The 19,642-nt window shown below is 42.6% G+C and overlaps 1 protein-coding gene across 3 annotated transcripts in view; it reads right to left on the reverse strand.

The window, feature by feature from the left end:
* Positions 1 to 5,883: 5,883 nt before the first annotated feature.
* LOC105240028 overlaps positions 5,884 to 19,642 on the reverse strand; it is a 93,272-nt gene continuing 79,513 nt past the window's right edge. The window contains exons 1-7 of one of the 3 annotated variants that reach the window (XM_019805514.2): positions 10,942 to 11,144; positions 10,062 to 10,118; positions 9,025 to 9,513; positions 8,810 to 8,872; positions 7,259 to 7,306; positions 6,719 to 6,770; positions 5,884 to 6,095 (exon numbers count right to left, since the gene is read on the reverse strand). In XM_019805514.2, the coding sequence (XP_019661073.2) occupies positions 6,089 to 6,095; positions 6,719 to 6,770; positions 7,259 to 7,306; positions 8,810 to 8,872; positions 9,025 to 9,513; positions 10,062 to 10,118; positions 10,942 to 11,011 (786 nt within the window). In that variant the 5' untranslated portion in view covers positions 11,012 to 11,144 and the 3' untranslated portion in view covers positions 5,884 to 6,088. Of the gene's footprint in view, positions 6,096 to 6,718; positions 6,771 to 7,258; positions 7,307 to 8,809; positions 8,873 to 9,024; positions 9,514 to 10,061; positions 10,119 to 10,941; positions 11,145 to 19,642 lie in introns of those variants that run through there. The other 2 variants (XM_034645796.1, XM_034645797.1) reach the window with 2 other exon arrangements.

Below are 19,642 nucleotides of genomic sequence, written 5' to 3' on the forward strand. Positions count from 1 at the left end.
AATTTCTTTCCCATTGTTTTCTTTTCCTTGAAATTTGTGTTAATTGAATTTTCTTATTCCTTTTCTCACCTACTGACCGTCTCTTTGCCTGAACATCATATAACTTTACAAATGTATTTGTTTTCTGATTCTTTTTCTAAGTTTTTTTTTTTTAGTAAGTTAGTGATTTAGTATTGTTTTAGTAATCTCTACACGTGGGGCTTAAACTCATCACACCGAGATCAAGAGTTGCATGCTCGTCTGACTGAGCCTGCCAGGCACCCCTGGTTGATTCTTTATTTAATAGCATCCTATTCTTGTTGCAAGGAACGGTATCTATTCTTATCCCTCAGAATATATTAACTATAGTTTCTTAAATATTTCCTCTGCTCTTCATGTTTCCTATGTTTCTTTTGAATTCCCCTTTTAGTGTTTAAGTGTTTTTTGATGGAGATTTTCTTCAAATATCTGGTAATTCTCTGCTTTCGTTTCATACATAAAAATTAGATACTGAGATAATCAGAAAACTCCGTGTGCATTGCAAAGACTTTGTAGAAATGTGTGCACACAGTAGGATGACGGAGGGGCCTGAGAGCTCTTCTGATGAAGACCTATCTCCAGATGCTCTCTCTGAGACCACTCTGAGTCTTCAGAAGAATCTTCCTGTCTCCTGCTTGGCAGGCATAATCCTCGGTACTGGCACTTGGTTGCTGGCCGGGTTAAGACGTTGGGCATCTCTCCATTCATTTCCCTCAATTGCCCTGCTTTGAGCAGCATCTCACTCCTATCTTCTTCAGTGACTTCAGCTACCCCACGTCCCTCACCTCTCTGGTTCAGTTTTCTAGAAAATTAATCTCTCCTGCTGGAATAAGGGAGGATATGAACCTGCTTCCTGCCACCTGTTTTACCAACATCATCACCCCTCCTTTAACCTTTCAGAGCACCTGTGCCTACAGTCCTTGAGCCTTGCCAGTGCCCTATGAGGACAACTGGCATACTTCTTTTCGGTATCATTTTCCCCAACCAGATGTACATAGGTACTTAAGCATTGTCTTTGTCCTTTGTTAGGTCATTAACCATTCTGTTTTCAGTCTTCGGATATTGTGGCTTATAATTGTCCTTATAATCATCCTAAAATGTCCTATAACCCTTTTAGCAAAGATGGTGTTTGCATTTCTGTTTCTTGTTTTTGTTTGGGTATGGCCTTTGAGAAGAAAGGGGATGAAAAATGTTTTTACTACTAAATTAAAGTCACCCTCAGGTATATTTTAGGAAAGCAGTTTACCAATATGCTAAGAAATCAAAACAAAAAGTTGCCGAAGCCTTACAAACCAAGGCTTCTGTTCCCATCATTCCACTTACACAGCTCACACCAGGGTAGCCAGTAACTTTAATGTTGTTAAAACAATGGGCATTTTTCAGTCTTTATATTAACTTGCTTCTTAGCAGTGATGGACATTGTTTATAATTCTGTCCTACTTAAAACACTCTCTTCCTTTGTTTCCATAATGCTGTATGTTATGTTTTATATTCCAACTCTCTGATTGCTGCACTCATTACTTCTTTCAGTTATCAAGTATTTATTGGGTTCCTTCTCTACACCAGTTGTTTTACTAGAGGCTTAGGACATAATGATAAATACAAAATCACAATTCCCACCACCTAGGAGCTAACACTTTGTGTGTCCTTCGTAGATGTATGTTTCCATTTTGTCATGAAACTGTAAAATTCCTGTATTTTATTTTAGATTTTTCTTGCTTCTTCTTATCTTCTTTGAAATACTCATACTAAGGGGCAAAAAAATGTAACCATGTGAGGTGATGGACCTGCCAATCAACATGAACTGGAACTTCCCCAGCTGGCAGTTTGAACACCTCAGTTTTTCCACCCCATGAAGCCAGTGGAGACCACGTAAGAAGCCTGGCCTTCCTCCCCCAGCCAGCAGTAAGGAAGCACCCATCCTTTCCACACTGGGGCAGTGTCCATGGAAACTACATGGAAAGCAGTTAACAAGGCAATTCTATTCCCAGAACAGGTGGTATCAGTAGAGGCCTAAGTGGGGCCAGTGGGGTCTCCTGGGGAACCAGAATTCCATCCCCCACCCAGCAATAATGAAGAGCCCACCCCTGCTTGGTGTCAACAGAGGTTGAGGGGAAAACCTATAATCCTGCCCCCACCTGCAATAATGTGGTATGCTTCATCCCCCTAAACCAAGCCTGTCCCCTACTGGAGTGGTATCAGAGGAACCCAACTAAGACAGAAGCTTTAAATAAGATCCAGAGCCTCACAATACCTAAAATAAGCTGGTTCAATTGAAAATCACTAAGAATCAGGAAAATCTCAATCTGAATAAAAAGACAATCAGTAGATGTCAGAAAGGAAATGACAGAGATGTCGTGATTATCTGACACAGATTTTCAAGCAGACATCATAAAAATGCTTCAATGAGCAATTACAAACATGCTGACATCAAATGAAAAAAATTTTAAAAATTCAGCCAAAGAAACAAGTCTCAACAATGAAATTGAAGCATATAAATGAACCAAAAGGAAATTTCAGAAAATTGACATTGAAAATTACAATAACCGAATTTTTTTAACTTAATGGTTGGGTTCAACAGCTGAGGGGGAAAAAAAAATCCCTGAACTGGAAGAGAGAACAAGAGAAATTACCCAATCTGAACAGAGAGAAAGTGAACAGAAAAAAATAAACTAACAGAGCCTCAGAGTCCTGTAGTATTGTAACACAAGCCTAATATGCCTGTCACCTGAGCCTCAGGAAGAGAACGCTACGGCCTGAGAAAGAACTCTAAGAAGTAGTGGTTGAACACTTCCCCAATCCGGTAAAAGATGCAAACCTAAAGATTCAAAAAGGCGGGGCGCCTGGGTGGTGCAGTGGTTAAGCGTCTGCCATCGGCTCAGGGCGTGATCCCAGCGTTCTGGGATCGAGCCCCACATCAGGCTCTTCTGCTATGAGCCTGCTTCTTCCTCTCGCACTCCCCCTGCTTGTGTTCCCTCTCTCGCTGGCTATCTCTATCTCTGTCAAATAAATAAAAAATCTTTAAAAAAAAAAAAAAAGATTCAAAAAGGCGAGCCGACTCCAACCAAGATAAACTCCAAGAAATCCATACCAAGACACACAGTCAAGCATCAGAAAATACAAAGAAAATTATCTTGAAAGCAGCAAAAGAAACAACTTACTTATAAGGAAAACATAATACAAATGATAGCAGGAAACATAATCGGAAACAATGAAAGAGAGAAGTGGCACATGTTTTAAGTGCTGAGAGAAAAGAACTGTCAATCTTGATTTCAATATACAGTGAGTTTATCTTCCAGGAACAGAAGGGAAAGAAGACACCAGATGAAGTTAAACAAAGAGAATTTGTCACCAGCAGACCTACCTTAAAAGACTGGCTAAAGGAATTTCTCCAAACAGAAAGAAAATGATAAAGGAAGGAAATTTGGAACACCAAGAAGGAAGAAAACCATGGAAAGGGGAAAATACGGGTAAATACAATATGTCTTTCCTCTTCTTTTAAGCTTTCTAAATGTTTGACAGTTGAAGCAAAATGATAACACTACGTGATATGGTCTACACGTATCAGAGTAATATTTAAGGCAATTGAAGAGAAGAAGGTAAAAGGAGACAAGGAGGAGGTAAGATTTCTATCGTTCACTCAAAGTGGGGAAAATGTTAACCCTGGCAGACTGTGGAAAGTTACGTGCATATAACGTAATACCTAGGCAACCACTAAAGAAATCCGTACAAAGAGATACACTCAAAAATACTACAGAGAAACCAAAATGGATTTTTTTTTAAATGTTCAAGCAGCCCACAGGAAGGAAAGACCTAGAAAACAGTAAAAAACAAAACAAAACAAAACCAAAAAAAAAACAGCAAAAACACAAGATAAACCAAAAGCAAAAAATAAAATGGCAGATTTAAACCCCCAGCATATCAATCACTACAGTAAATGCAAAGGGCCTAAGGCAAACCAAATATTTGAAAATTGGGATGTTCCTGGATTATAGAAACATAATAGCTTACACTATTATCAGAACTTGTACAATATTTGTATTTGTTTATAAATTATACAAATAATATTTATTTATTTTAGGGTGCAATTAATAATATCATACCAACTTGTACATGGTGTAAATAACTTATGTAATGCTCTCTGCTCAGTCCCTGCCTGGCACAGGCGAGCCTTCAGTGGTAGCCACTATCATGAGGACTGTAATTGTGGGGGGCTCCTCATTTTTTGCCTGCTCTGTGTGTCAAGTTTCCCCAGGCTCTCAGGTGCCTTACTCCTCCACTATATATACTTTTCCTAAATGAGCTCATCTGCACCCATCACTTCAATGCCACTCCTACCAGGATCAGCAAAATACTCAGCACACACATTACAAACTCCCCCTTCACCCAGTCCCCAGGTTTGGTACTCACCTCATTATTCTCTAGGCAGCCACCTTTAACTCATCAGTCGGAATTTGAAATGAAATCTTTTTTCTATTCTAGATAGACACTAACGAGGGCTTATTTTGAGTCCACTCACTCTTTTCCTGGCTTAACTTCACAAACCGTTCCACGGGTCCATCATAAAAGTCCACGCTAAAATCTACTTGAAATTAAGAAGAAAATGGGAAGAAAAATTGGAAAACAGAAATAGATGTATCGTCTTAAACGGGTTCAGCAGAGGCCTTGGAACTACTTTTCTATTTAGAGGAGAAGACCTGAGACAAGGGGCTCAATGAAGCCAGGATGAAGAACTCTAAGCACCGACAGGCTCTGGTCCAAGCTCACCCTAAGAGTGAGGATTTACTGCATATTGTGTATCAATCACTGAAGAACATGGACTCATTTGCCCTGAGACAAGCTAGTAAGCTACTAATTCTTTAAATTAACAATCCCAAACATTGGTGTATTACTTGTTGAAATACACTAGGAAGAAAAGAGGAACTTTCAGCTGACCTGGTGCAACTGACATTTACAAAAGGAAGCCGGGTTCACAAGTGGCAGAGATACACATAAAATCTGTTTCTCCCCCCTTCCAAGTCTAAATTTCTGCCATTTTAGTTTGTCGTTTACACTATTGCATGCACACCACTGAGAACACACATGTGCAATGCCGACTAATTTCACAAAACTCATATATATCCTTTTGTAAAAATCTAGTGTAAATATAACAAAGCATGGATCATTGTCTCCATCCTGCACCGAACCACACCAGCTCTGGAGTGAGATGTCCTGTCTGTGGTATGAAGAACGTCTTCAAAGATGCTCACCTACTAATCCCCAGAATCAGTGAGTATGTTAAATTACACGGCAAAAGGGATTAAGGTTGCTAATTAACTGACCTTGAAACAGAAGATTATCCTGTGTTATCCAGGTGGAGCCCAAAGGGTTTCTAGGGTCCTTACATGTGGAAGAGGCAGGCGGTAGTCAGTGTCAGTGACTGTGATACAATGAGCATCAACTAGCCACTGTGGACTTTCAAGATCAAAGAGGGCCAAACAAAGCAGGCAAGAAGATAGATCGTTCCAGAAAGGAACTCAGCCCCACAGACACTTCCCCTCCCGCACCCTGACACATTTTTAACCCAGTGAGATGCCTTCAGACTTCTGAGCTACAAAACTGTAAAATAATAAGTCTGTGTTGTTTTAAGCTACTAACGTTGCAATAATTCATTAGAGCAGAATAGGAAAACCAATGTACTTTCCATAGTTGATTTCATGCTTTCCTGGGGCCATCAAGAATTGGAGTCTGGCTATAAAGTGTTTACCAGAGAGAAATAAAATTATTATTGGAACTAACACAAGGCAACTAAGCCATTTGTTCCTTCATAAAATAAAAATCCCTCTCAAAATTCAATTCCAAAAAACATTTATTGAGCCCCTAGGAGATGGGGCATGGTTAAGAGACAGCCCTCCTCCGTGTGGGTGTAACTCCAGCCCCTCCGTTTATCCTCAGCTGATACATCTTATGTTTTACTAGTCCTTTACAATTAGTCAAGTCTCCTATAATGGAAGCCTTGTTCAGAAGCTCAGAATCTTCTTAGAAAGTTGTGGTTAGAAGAGTGATGTTCCCAACTAATGGAAAATTTGCTTCATTTTCTAAATTAAAAAAAAAAAAAGTTACCATGAGAAACAAGAGAAACTAGTGTGCAAAAGATCAGACTTGTCTTTCCCACTACCCACTGTGACTTTGGACATGCGACTTAATTTCTTTCGGATGTTAACTCCTTATTCTCCCTCCCTCTCCTTGTGCCTCGAGGGAGATATTTACACACTGTCCAGGTAGCCATTTTAACTCATGAAGAAACCATTTTAGAGGATTCCAAAAAAGCCAAGTACTAAAACTGGGACCTCCTGATTCAGAGCTCTGAGGCTTTACACTTTTTAACTGAATTGTATGTTCTGCGCATTGGAAAATCTGAGGCCTTCTCTTCTGGCTCTCCCTTAAAGAAGATTCCACAGGTTGAACTGGAATCCATGTCCTAGATAGACTAGAAAAACCAAATCTTGGCAAACTCAAGGGAGAGGACTTTATCCTAGGCGTATTTAGTTGCTGCACATCCAGACAGACTTGCAAGATAAACTTAGGAAAGAGGCTGTCTTTGAGTTCTGTGTGCGCTTTTCTGAGTCAGTTTGGACTCCTTTGTCACTGTGTGAAAACCAGCACTGAGCATGGTAGCAAACCCCTGTTAAGGAATCAGAGCAAGAGAGAAAAAACTTACAAAAAAAATACTGAGAAGGACTCGTTGCCTCCCGCAGAGGTGCTTGGCTCGTCTGCAATTAAGTAAAGAAATGGTTATATTCCCGTCAGTGAAGATCACACACAGTATGTCTGGCATTCAGCTAAGAGCCTCAAGCTCTGGTAAATGGAGGGCTCCACTAAGTCTGTGGCCCCCAGACCTTCCTTCTCCGAATGCCACAGCCCTCTGCCATGCCTGAAATCCTACCGGTAGAAATGAAACACAGATGCACTCCACGAGCAGAATCTGGGTGAAGGGGAGGTCTCCACTCACTCGGAAGCCCCTGAGAGCAGCACCCCGCCTGGTCAGACCTTCATGTGTAAGAAGTGTATCTCTACACCCTCTACGCCCCCAGAGGCTGACCGAACATGGCACCTGGAAACGTAGGCAGAGTACCTCCCAGAGTCTGATACTTCTTAAGTCTGTCCTGAAAAACCTCCCAAGGAAAGAAAAAAGAAATCCCTTAAAGACCTAGAAGAGGTCAGAAAAAAAAAAAAAAAAGACGAAGATGTTTGGCCTTACCTGGTCTTCTAGTCATCGGCTCTTCTGAATGAGCAGTAGGGACATCTTCTAGAAATAAGGGAGTAAGTTTCTTAATTTAAAAGGCTGAATTTTAAATTTTAAATTTAAAGGCTGGATTTTCTTCCTATTTAAAATCAAAACTTCTCAATACACATTTATGTCAAATCACTATGTTGTACACCTTAAACTTATATACAATGTTATACACAATTACATCTCAATAAAACTGAAAAAAAAAAGGTTAAATAAATGCATTATATAGAGGAAAAAAATGAAGAGTCTTATTTCATTGGTAATTTCCATAGTCTGAACCCATCTCTTGAGAAGCAGGTATGGGGTCCAGTATATTAGCAGAAATGACCAGATGGATCTTGTAGTCACATATGAGATGTTTCCTAATGCCCCATGGGAGGTGGCAGGGGGAAGGCATCATTAACACAGATCTTTAATCAACCACCACAGGTTGGAGAGTCAGAACACAATATTGATGTAGAGCTTCATGTTGCAACTGATGTACGTTCTTCAGGGAAGACAATTTTTATTTTTTTAAAGATTTATTTATTTATTTGACCGGCAGAGAGAGAGCGCAGGAGCATAAGCTGGGGGAGTAGAACAGGGAGAAGCATCCATGTGGGGCTCGATCCCAATCATGACCTGAGCCGAAGGCAGACGCTTAACCAACTGAGCCACCCAGGCACCCCTAGATAAAGATTTTAAAGCCAGAGAAACTACCCTTTAATAGTCCTTTCCATTAATATACAATTTCTGGATTCTTCCAACTACTACCTGCAACACCCCCAATATACTTAGAGAGCAGGGCTGGAAGATAGTAGATCTCAATAACTGTTAGCTATTATTTGCAGACATAAGGATCAGATGGTATACAAATCTGCTTTTGAAGGTAAGAGCCAAGGGTGCTTCTTGACAAAAATCCCAAGCATCCCTCCAAGTATCGGGGTTTATTTGTGGGGGGTAGAAGGCATCAAAATCTTATGGCCCCTTGGCTAAGTGCAAAACAAAAAAACGAAAGAAGGTGGAGACTTGGAAGAGGGATGGGCAGAGATAAGACCACTGCTTAATTCATGAAGCTTTTAAATTACTTTTCTCTTTTGTTCAGTCTATACTCAAATAAGATTTACATTTACCATAACCTTCTCTCAAAAAGTTGTCTATGTAAACCGAATTGTAATGAACTAGAAAAGAAAAGGAAATTGTTAACCCCTTTCTGGCCACCACATCCTTTGATCCATTGGAGACACCAAGGAGCGCCTCTTCTTTGAGAGGCCCAGAAGGCTGGTCCTGATCAGGTTTGGGCAAACCTCTGGGATGGAGCCATGTTGGCATTCAACCAAGTCCAATTCCTGACACCCTGGGAAAATGCTTGAATTTTCCTCAAGTTTCGGAGAACTTTTGGCAAAATTTACTCTACCTCAAAGCAGCAAAAGTATCCCCAAATGTATGTTACCACAGGAAATTTCTATGCAATCGTCTATAAACAAAAGAATGGAGGGAGGAAGAAATTTCTGCATTTTTGAAGTTAGGAATCCTTACCCATGGCTTTAGTGATTGCTTCCTCAAAGCTATGAGTGAGCGATTCCACCTCAGTAGATAATTCTAGGACAAGAAAATGGAAGATAGGTATGATCATAAGCTTACACTGCAGAATCAAGTACACTTAGGAAGGCAGGCTTTCCCTCAGAAATGCAAAAAATGGGAACCCACCCACTCCTGACCAGGCCTCCTCTGAAGCCAAAACAGTCACCTACCGAAAGCTGGGGCGTCCTCAAAATGCACATTCGTGGTCGATTCCACATCACTAATGGAGACTAGGTCCGTGGGAGACTCCAGGTCAGTGGTGGACTCCGGGGTCGAGGTGGTCTCCACATCAGCGGGGGACTCTGGGGTCGCCGTGAACTCCAGGTCAGTGGAGGACTCCAGGTCAGTGGTGGACTCCGGGGTCGCTGTGGACTCCAGGTCAGTGGAGGACTCCAGGTCAGCGATGGACTCCGGGGTCGCCGTGGACTCCAGGTCAGTGGAGGACTCCAGGTCAGCGATGGACTCAGGGGTCGCCGTGGACTCCAGGTCAGTGGTGGACTCCACATCAGCGGGGGCCTCCAGGGTCGAGGTGGACTCTACCATGGCCAACGCTAGGTCAACAGTGGACGCTAGTTCAGCGGTCAAGTCAAGGGCACTCATCAACTCAAGTTCACTGATCAACTCAAGGCCAGAGATCAAATCTAGGTCACTAATTAATTCTAGAGGAGCCGAAAAGAAAAAAAAAATAGTTTAAGTACTTTCTAGAAAGACTATTTTCACCATCTCTACACCATTCTAAGCTAGATCTCTTTCTGGGGAAAACCCGGAACATAAAAGGGTATATTGAATCAAATATGGTCTCACCCCAAGTTTCTCTTCTGCCAAGTGCTAGAAAGTGCAGAAGACTAACTGCCACCCAGGTGTGTCCCCTCAGAGGCTCTTACACCACTGTCCTTTGAGGGGGTCAGTGTGGAAAGGAGCATTCAATACTGTGCCTCTGTATGCAAACTGATCAGATTGGAACAGAATAAAAATTCCACGGATATCCCCCCTATGATCCTCCCAGGTCCCTGAAAACAAACACCAAAAACCAAAAGGGGACATGGAGCTAGGAATACAGCTATTCCCAAAATGGATAAACAAGAACAGAATCGACTCTAAAATGGGCTGCTCCTATCATGTTTTCATCTAATGCGTGAAGTCGAGGACCTCATTTTCCAGTCTGTCCCACAGAATGCACAATCCAGACATTCGGGGGTTCGCTTACCATTGAGAGCATCAAAACCGAACAGGCCTGGTGAGTGTACATCAGGCTCTTCTTGGGCTACAGTGAAAGATACGAGAGATATCCAGTCACTGTGACTGCCTGGTTACCAGGTGACAAGCACCCTGCCAATGAGGCCAAAAGCATTCGCTCTCTAATTTAATCACTGTGCTTTATCATTCATCCATATGTAGTGAAGAACCCCAAACCCATCTGATAAAGTGACAGCTAACAGAGGGAGCACTGGGAGGAAGAGGATGGGGGAAAATGATTATTTCAATGCCAATGAACGAACACACCTCCTCCTGAGAAATCAAACTGAATTCAGAAAGAATTAGGAAAGAAAGCTTTTGGGGGAAAGTTTTCTTTCTGTCCGGTTCATGAGGACAGCTGTCTCTCCTTTCTCAGTGTGATTCACAGCTGTCCAGACCCACTGATTTCCATTGCACGAGACTGAATAAGCTGCTGAAGCACTTTGAACTATACTCTATTGCAAAATGAGGATACAACCTAGAACTTTTCAACCTGCACTCAATAGAATAAAGCCTCCGTAGGGCCCAAGAGTGAACAGGACCCCAGTAAACCCTCAGGAGTTCTCCCATCACCGATCCTAAACCCATCTGGCCCAGCCTTATTGCCTTTTTACCTAGGTCAATTCAATCACCAAATCCACATCTTAGACTAGCCACTCGATGTGCCCAAGGCTTCAGAGCTCAGCCAGCCACCCATCCCCAACTAACACCAACTTGACAGAATTGCACTTTACAACATTCACTGCTGGTCTCTGTTTCTCTTTCTGCTCCTGCAGAAAGACACATACGCACACACCCCATAAAAGAATTTTAGTTCCATTCTCCAACAGACTTCCCAGGGATGCACTTACTCTGGTGTATTATGGGGTAAGCCACAGCTAGGGCGAACCAGGCTGTGAGTATCAGGGTCTTCCGGAGCATGGTGCCACCGGGGAGCGCAGGGGGCTGGTGAAAGCCAGAAGGGAGGTGGCAGGCCCTGCGAGTGTGCTGGAGTGTGCTGTGCCGGCAGAGCTCGTTTGAGCTTTTATGCAACCCACACCCCCAGGTCCCTGAGGGCGGCATTTTCAGGCGGTTGTTAAAAAAAAAAAAAGAAAGAAAGAAAAACGAAAAAAAAGAAAAAGCAAGCCTCGCCCACAAAACTATGAGAATGCCCCTGGGGCAAGGGTGGGAAAGGGAACTGGGGGCAGGGCGAAGCCAGGAGTATGGAAAACTCTGATAAGGACTTTGGCAAAATTAGGTTGTCCCTTAACCATTAGGCCCCACTATCTGCTTCTCAGAGAGGCAGGGGAGAAAGCCGAGCTACCTGGCCAGCGGTCGCAAGTTTGTCATCCAGGCTGGGGCTGAATATTGCTTTACAGAGCCCCGGAAGAGCCGCTTTGTATCCGAGTGTGGGACTAAGCACCACAGTCAAGAGTCTGCGGGCTACTCTGATTCTAAGGGAGAGCCCTGCCCCGTTGCAAAGTCTTCTCCCCACAGGGGGTCCCTTAAAGAGAACCGTCAAAGAGAATAAGAATTACTACTATTACTACTACATAATTAGCTAAAATCATAAGGTTTCACGTGTGCTACTATTTTGTTTGATTCTCACCACGATCCTATGTGTTAGGCATTATTATCCCCATTTTTTCGGTGAGCAGACGAGAAGCTGAAAGCCAAAGTGATTCCCCTGATACTCTCTGTCCGGGAGTCATTAACATTAAGTACTTCTTGGCCAGGCAGACCGGGCTCCTGCTAGTGACGTCCCCAGTCCTCTAGGGGGCAGTAGTAAGTCGCCATGTGCTCTTGGCTGCAGCCCTGACTGGAGGACCCCTCCCAGGAGATGCAGACTGAAAGCAGACAGGACGGTGGGGCTGACTCAACGTGAATCAGCCTGGGCGCTCAGTTACTCATCACAACCCTTATCTGGAAAGGAGGCTTTATCGCAGATGGCAGGACTCCCACCCCGGGGTCAAACTGCCAGGACGTCTGTAGGTCTCAGTTTTCTTTAGTTAAAAAGTCACAGTTGAGTCCTGTTCCTCAGAAAGCACGGGGTTGACAATACCATTGGGAGAAAACTCTCAGTAATAGTGATAATAACTGCTCACACTCAATTAAGTGCTTAACTGTGTGCCACAGGCATATATAATTTTATCCAATTCCAAACCTAGGGTAATTTTATTATTTTCCTGTTCTAGATAAAGACACTAGGGCACAGAGAGGTTAGGGAACTCATGAAAGGTTACACAGTAAGTGTTACAGAATTCGGAAGCAAACCAGTGGGCAGTCTGGTGCTAGGGCTGATGCTCTCAACCATGCCACTGTTCGTCCCCCAGCCCCCACCCAGTTATGGCCCTGACCTCTTCGTGGCCGGCTTTGTTCTGGGAAGTGTGGCACTGCACAGGCTTCACCTTAAAGGTGGGGGAAACACACATATACATTAGAGAACATTTTGTTCTTCCGCAAACCACCTTTCCTTGGCAAGCCCTGTGCAATGAAGTATATGCCAAACACAACAGTCACGAGCTTGGGAAGCAAGAAGCTCTCAAAAAACTTGCAGGCAAAACCACAGAACTCAAATAAGACAATAATCCAATAAGTCATATGTCAGCGGAAGAAGGGGGAGTTTTATCTGCATCAGCTACAGTAGGAGTATATTTCCCATCCCAGAAAACGGCAAGAATCGAGTTCCAAATGTGCAAAGTAGGATCTCTTTGGGGGAGAGCTGGGCTTAGGAGTTCAGGTATTACGGGGCAGAAACAACCAACTTCTTCTAGAAGCTTTGTTTGGCAGCTCAACCACCTAAAATACAGATAATGCTTTAGATTGTCTTCCAATGGTCATGTTTCCATTTTTATGTGCCTCGGTTTCCCCCAGAGTCAGTGAAACAACATCTGCCTGGTGACCTCTATATTGAAAAATGGGAGCAATTTGGTTTCCCCTCCTGAAGACATGTCATTCTTTCTTACCATCTGAGTATGACACAGAGGGTCCAGGAGAGGAACCAAGCTGAATGAAACTGGACAGTTATAATTACTGGGGTTTTTTAAATTAATATGGGGTTATCATTCTGTTATGTATTATTAAATTATTTAGCCTTCTTGACTTTACATATGCTAGCAAATGTTATAGAATCATGTAATCTCAAGGCTTGAAGATATATTAAATTGCATCCAGCTCAAGCAGAACTCCAGTGTCTCTTTTTCTAATATAAGAGTAATATTTTTTCCTTACATACCACACCTGTCAAGTGGCCTGACAGCCCTAGTGGTGGGGGACTCACTACCTTGAAAAGAGTAGTTCATATTTGGACAATTATTCCTTGCAATGGCTAATATATGCCTTATTGTTATTTTAACCTGTTGACCTCAGTTTTATTTTGGGGGCCATATATAAAAAATTGGGTCCTTCTTTTCTCTTGAGACGTCAGAAGTAGATATCATTGTATTTTCCAATTTCTGCACCACCCTGAAAAAAGTTTACGTTTTTCCCTATCTCGTTCCCTCAAATTCTCCAGCACCTAGCACAGTGTCTGGCTGTTATTTGTTAATAAATTTTTGCTAATATTTGTAACAAATATTTGTAAATATTTGTTAATAAATTAATGACTGGATAACTTCTGGTCACTGGTCTCTGATCTCATCTGTCTCTGGTCTTCTAAAAAGGAAACACTAGGGACACCTGGGTGGCTCAGTCAATTAAGCGTCTGCCTTCGGCTCAGGTCATGATCTCAGGGTCCTGGGATCGAGCCCCACATCCGGCTTCCTGCTCACCCACTCCCCTTGCTTGTGCTCTCTCTGTCAAGTGAAGACATAAAAAATCCTAAGAAATAAATAAATAAAATCAAAAGGAAACACTAGAATTAAATTATTAAGATTTGACCTAATTAGAGTGGGGGAGGAGAGGGAAACTATCACTCGCCTTTCTGAAAAATACGTGATATTAATTTGATTGTATTAAATTGATTTGTACGTTAAATGCTAAATTAAATGCTGAAAGGTAGGCCTAGAAGGAAGTATGGGAAGTTTCCTGACAGTGTTAAAGGATCTCAAAAGCCTTTGCGTTTCCTTCAGAGTGAGATCAGTTTCAGTCTAGTGGGTTGAGCTAGGAGTGATAGCCTATGGATGTGTCTCTGTCCCTCCCTAATTCCCACCCTCAGCAGACACAGGCCCTGGAGCACCCGGGAGCATTTGACCCAGGGTAAGGTGCTTCCTTCATTCCACTTGCCAACAGTCACTCTTCCCTTAAGAAGCAGTTTACAGAGACTAAGATTCAAGTTTCTCCTCTGGAGAACAGGGAGCCCAGAATGGGCCATCTAACCTCACAGATCAGATACAGATAAAGTCTAGCCCAGTCTTCCAGGATCAGACCAAGCCTTTTTCTAACATCTGTTTGCGGACCCAGCAATTACAGTAAGTACCCAGAACAATTCAAAAGAAGCCCTCAAACTGATTTCTTCTTTGGAGTTATAACCATGGAGGATGTGTGTGTGTGTGTGTGTGTGTGTATTATACATGTGAGATACTAAGAAATCTAAAGCAGTGCCGGGAATTCAAAACAATGTCTATTTAACAAGTGTTTACAGAGCTACTGGGAAGTACCATGCACTAGGCAAAGATGCCCAAATTGCAGACTCTGGGAGCCAACAGCCCGAGTTATCAGTCCTGGCTCCACAACCATGGGCAAGTTACCTAACTCACAGGACTTTAGTTTACTCTTTTACAAATGGAGATAAAAGTGGTTTACTTTGGGATGCCTGGGTGGCTCAGTTGGTTAAGCATTTGCCTTCGGCTCAGGTCATGATCCCAGGGTTCTGGGATCCAGCCCGAACCCTGCATCATGCTCCCTGCTCAATGGAGACTCTATTTCTCCCTCTCCCTGCTCGTTCTCTCTCTCTCTATCTTCTCTCTCTCCTTCTTTCTCAAATAAAAAAATAAAAATCTAAAAAGAAAAAAGTGGTTTTACTTCACTGAATTTTGTAAGGATTAAATTAAAATATTCATATTAAAATGCCTAGAATAAGGAAAGTACATAATAAAATCAGCTATTATTATTAGGTGCTGAAATGAAAAAGGCCCAAGTCCCCAAGGAGTTGATAACATTGTTCTACAGCAGGAACAGGATGGGACATTGCTCTGGAAAGTCCTGTGGGGAAAATGGAACAAGTTGAAGTAAGAGTGGAATTCTTTTGAATTCAGTAAACATATCTTCGGGTTTATTTTTGGTATATAGAAGGTAAATAAACAGAAAGGCCTCTAGGCAAAAAGAAGTAAGAGTGCATTGGAGGAGACAAAAACGTGCATGAATACCAATGTTCAAGGTGTCGGGTCATGTCAACTGTAATCAATTTGGGAACATAGAGGAAGATCGTATCAATTAGATGGCTGAAACTATCTTAATTGACTTTCCATTGCCAATGTCTCCAGAGTCTGTTATGTGCTTTATGCATGGCAGTTGCCAAATAAATGATCATTCATCCGTATTGAATTCTGACTTGGGGAAGGTGGGAAGGCATCATCATGTGAGCAGTAGAATCGTGGCTAAAAACTTGGGTTCTGGACTCAGATTGTCCAGACGTGAATCCAAGTCCTTGTAAGAACTCTGGCTTACCCACGTTACTCTACCCTTCTGTTTTCCTCATCTGCAAAATGCAGATGATGACGGTAATGGTTTCAGAGGGACTTTGTGAAAATTAAATGAAGGAATCTGTATAAACTGGTAACTGGACTATAGTAAATGATTGGTGATTGGCAGCTCTCATAATTATAGCTTGAAATGGACCTTGAAGAATGAGTTAAAGCTATAAGATTAACTACTCTCATTACAGAGAAGTTGGTGATGGAGAATACAGTGAGCAGCTGAAGGGAGAGAAGGTAGTGAAAGTCTGAAATGGCATTTGGGACCAGACCCAAGACAGGTGCAAAAGCGAGAGTTGCATCATTATTCTGCCAGCAAAATAGGGTCATTGAGGTTGTTTCATCAAGGATGGTCATGGTAAGACTTAACAAACCTACACAGACAAAAGGCAGGTCGGCTATGGCTTTGCATGGGCAAGAGCTACTGCAGGTTGAAAAGGGTGTTGGCCTTAGGCATGAAAAGGAAGCAGATATTAAAGATATTACCAAGGTGCAGTTAAAGGGACTTGGTGGCTGATTGGATGTGGGGAGGCAGCCCCACCATGAGATATGTATAGGTTCATAAGAGTTGGCCTTGTAGACTTTTAGTTCCTCTAGGACATGAATTCCCAGAGTCAAAACCCCAAAGCTAAAAATCAAAAGAAGGAGACAGAGAGAAGAAGGAGAATGCTAATTCCTGAGATTTGGCTGAGAGTCTTGCCTGGTGGTAAATGAGCAAGGAAACAAACACACTACGCTAACACCAAAAATGGATTTCACTGGTTTTGAATGAAGTTTTAAGGCCAATTTTTTCTTTGGTACTAGTACACGTCTTCATTGGAAATTTTGAGACTGGAGACAATGGTTTTGTTCAATATTTTGGCTCAAGGTCAGACCCTTTTAAGTCACCCGGGAGCGGGGGAGTGGTTCCATCAATGAATTGGTAAGAAATAAAATGGTTAAAACAAGATACCACCTCACATCCATTAAGATGAACACCATCAAAGAAACCAACGTAGAAAATAGCAAGTGTTCACAGGATGTGGAGAAACTGGACACACACACCTGTGGGAATATAAAAAGGGGCAGCCAGGGAGGAGTTAAGATAGCAGAGGAGTAGGGGTCCCCTTTTTCAGCTGATCCCCTGAGTCTAGCTGGATATCTACCAGACCATCCTGAAAACCCACGGAATCAGCCTGAGATGAAGGAAGATACATCTGGATCTCTACAAATGAACATATCCAATGCTGAGTATTGAGGTACGAAGCGGGGAGCCGTGAATCCGCGCACAGATATCGGAAGATATCGGAAGATAAACGGAAGGGGGAGGGAGCTGCCTCATTCAGCCGCTGGGAGCAGTAGCCACCTGCACTGGGAAGCGGACTGACTTGCGGATCTGCACCCGCAAGAGAGCAGACTGAGACCGGGGAACGCGCGTGCGACCAGACTGAAAACCAGAGCTCCGGAGTGCCTATTCCAACTAGACTCAAACCGGGAGCTCGGGAGTACGCGCGGGGGTGTCTGGCAGCTGGCGGTGTTAGAAACACAAAGGACAGAGACGTGTGGCCCTGGAAGTGAGGGCTGGGATGCTGGCTATGGGGTGCACAACCCGGGATGCTGCAGGGTTTTTAGCAGCACCGACAGAAACAGAGTTAAAGTGGCCAGGAGAGCTCAGTGGAGAGTGGACTGTGATCTCTCTGCTCTGTGACAGAGGCTGGGATTCGACCACTGCTGCTCTGACTCTCAGAAGAGGCACAGAAAACTGCCAGGGAAAGCCACCAGAGAACAAAAGCCTGGAAATACCAGCTCACATTGTGCGCATCCCCATCCCCCCTTGCAGGGGACAGGGAGACTCCCCAAACAGGGTTGCCTGAGTATCAGCGCAGCAGGCCCCTACCCCAGAAGGCAGGCTGAAAAATCAAGAAGCCCACATCTCTAAGGTCCCTATAAAACAAGTGCACACTGCCTGGGTCCTGGTCAATAATTTGGGCTCTGGACAACCCAGCAACCTCTCCTCATCAGAATGACAAGAAGGAGAAATCCCCCCCAGCAAAGAAAAGACAATGAGTCTGTGGCCTCTGCCACAGAACTAATGGATATGGATATAACCAAATTATCAGAAATGGAATTCAGAGAAACAATGGTCAAGATGATGTGTAGACTTGAAAAAAGTATTAACGAAAATACTAACGAGAATATAGAATTTCTAAGGGCCGAAATGAGAGCGAATCTGGCAGAAATTAAAAATGCTATGAATCAAATGCAGTCAAAACTAGGTGCTCTGACGGCCAGGGTGAATGAGGCAGAAGAACGAATTAGTGAATTGGAGGATGGGATGGTAGAAGAGAAAGTTAAAACAGAAACTTGCCTCAAAAAAATCCAATCTCAAGAATGTAGGTTACTGCAGATTACTGACTCAATGAAACGTTCCAATGTCAGAATCATCAGCATCCCCGAGGGGGTGGAGAAAGAGAGAGGTCTAGAAGAGATATTTGAACAAATTGTAGCTGAAAACTTCCCTAATCTAGCAAAGGAAACAAACATTCGTGTCCAAGAGGCACAGAGGACCCCTCCCAAATTCAACCACGACAAACCTAAGCCACATCATGTCATAGTGCAATTCGCAAATATTAGATCCAAGGATACAGTATTGAAAGTGGCCAGGGCAAAGAAATTTCTCACGTACAAAGGCAAAAATATCAGGATTACATCAGACCTGTCTACACAGACCTGGAATGAGAGAAAGGGTTAGGGGGCATTTTTAAAGCTCTTTCAGAGAAAAACATGCAGCCAAGGATCCTTTATCCAGCAAGGCTGTCATTCAGAATTGATGGAGATATAAGGACCTTCCAGAATCGCCAGACACTAACCAATTTTGTAACCATGAAACCAGCCCTACAGGAGATGTGAACGGGGGTTCTATAAAAGTAAAAAGGCCCCAAGAGTGATATAGAACAGAAAGTTACAATCTATAGAAACAAAGACTTTACAGGCAACATGACATCATTAAAATCATATCTCTCAATAATCACTCTCAATGTGAATTGCCTAAATGCTCCCATAAAACACCACAGGGTTGCAGATTGGATAAAAAGACTTGACCCATCTATTTGCTGTCTACAAGAGACTCATATTTTGAACCTAAAGATACATCCAGACTGAAAGTGAAGGGATGAAAAACCATTTTTCATGCCAATGGACTTCAAAAGAAAGCTGGGGTAGCAATTCTCATATCAGACAGATTGGATTTTAAACTAAACACTGTAGTTAGAGCTACAGAAGGACACTGTATTATTCTTAAAGGATGTATCCAACAAGTGGATATGACAATTATAAATATCTACACCCCCAACAGGGGAGCAGCAAGATATACAAGACAACTCTTAACCAGAATAAAGAGACATATAGATAAATATATGTTCATAGTAGGGGACCTCAACACTCCACTATCAGCAATAGACAGATCACCTATGAGAAAATCAACAAAGAAACAAGAGCTTTGAATGCCATACTAGACCAGATGGACCTCATGGATATATATAGAACACTACACCCCAGAACAAAAGAATACTCATTCTTTTCGAATGCACATGGAACGTTCTCCAGAATAGATCATGTTTGGGTCACAAAACAGGTCTCAACCGATAGCAAAAGACTGAAATTATTCCCTGCATATTCTCAGACCACAATGCTTTGAAATTGGAGCTCAATCACAAGGAAAAATTTGGAAGAAACTCAAACACGTGGAAACTAAGAACCATCCTGCTCAAGANTAAGAACCATCCTGCTCAAGAATGATTTGATAAACCAGGAAATCAAAAATCAATTTAAACAATTTATGGAGACCAACGAGAATGAAAACACAACAGTTCAAAACCTAGGGGACACTCCAAAGGCAGTCCTAAGAGGAAAATACATAGCCATCCAAGCCTCACTCAAAAGAATAGAAAAATCTAAAATG

This window comes from Ailuropoda melanoleuca, chromosome 16, assembly GCF_002007445.2.
Source record: "Ailuropoda melanoleuca isolate Jingjing chromosome 16, ASM200744v2, whole genome shotgun sequence".
Classification (NCBI taxonomy): Eukaryota; Metazoa; Chordata; class Mammalia; order Carnivora; family Ursidae; genus Ailuropoda; species Ailuropoda melanoleuca.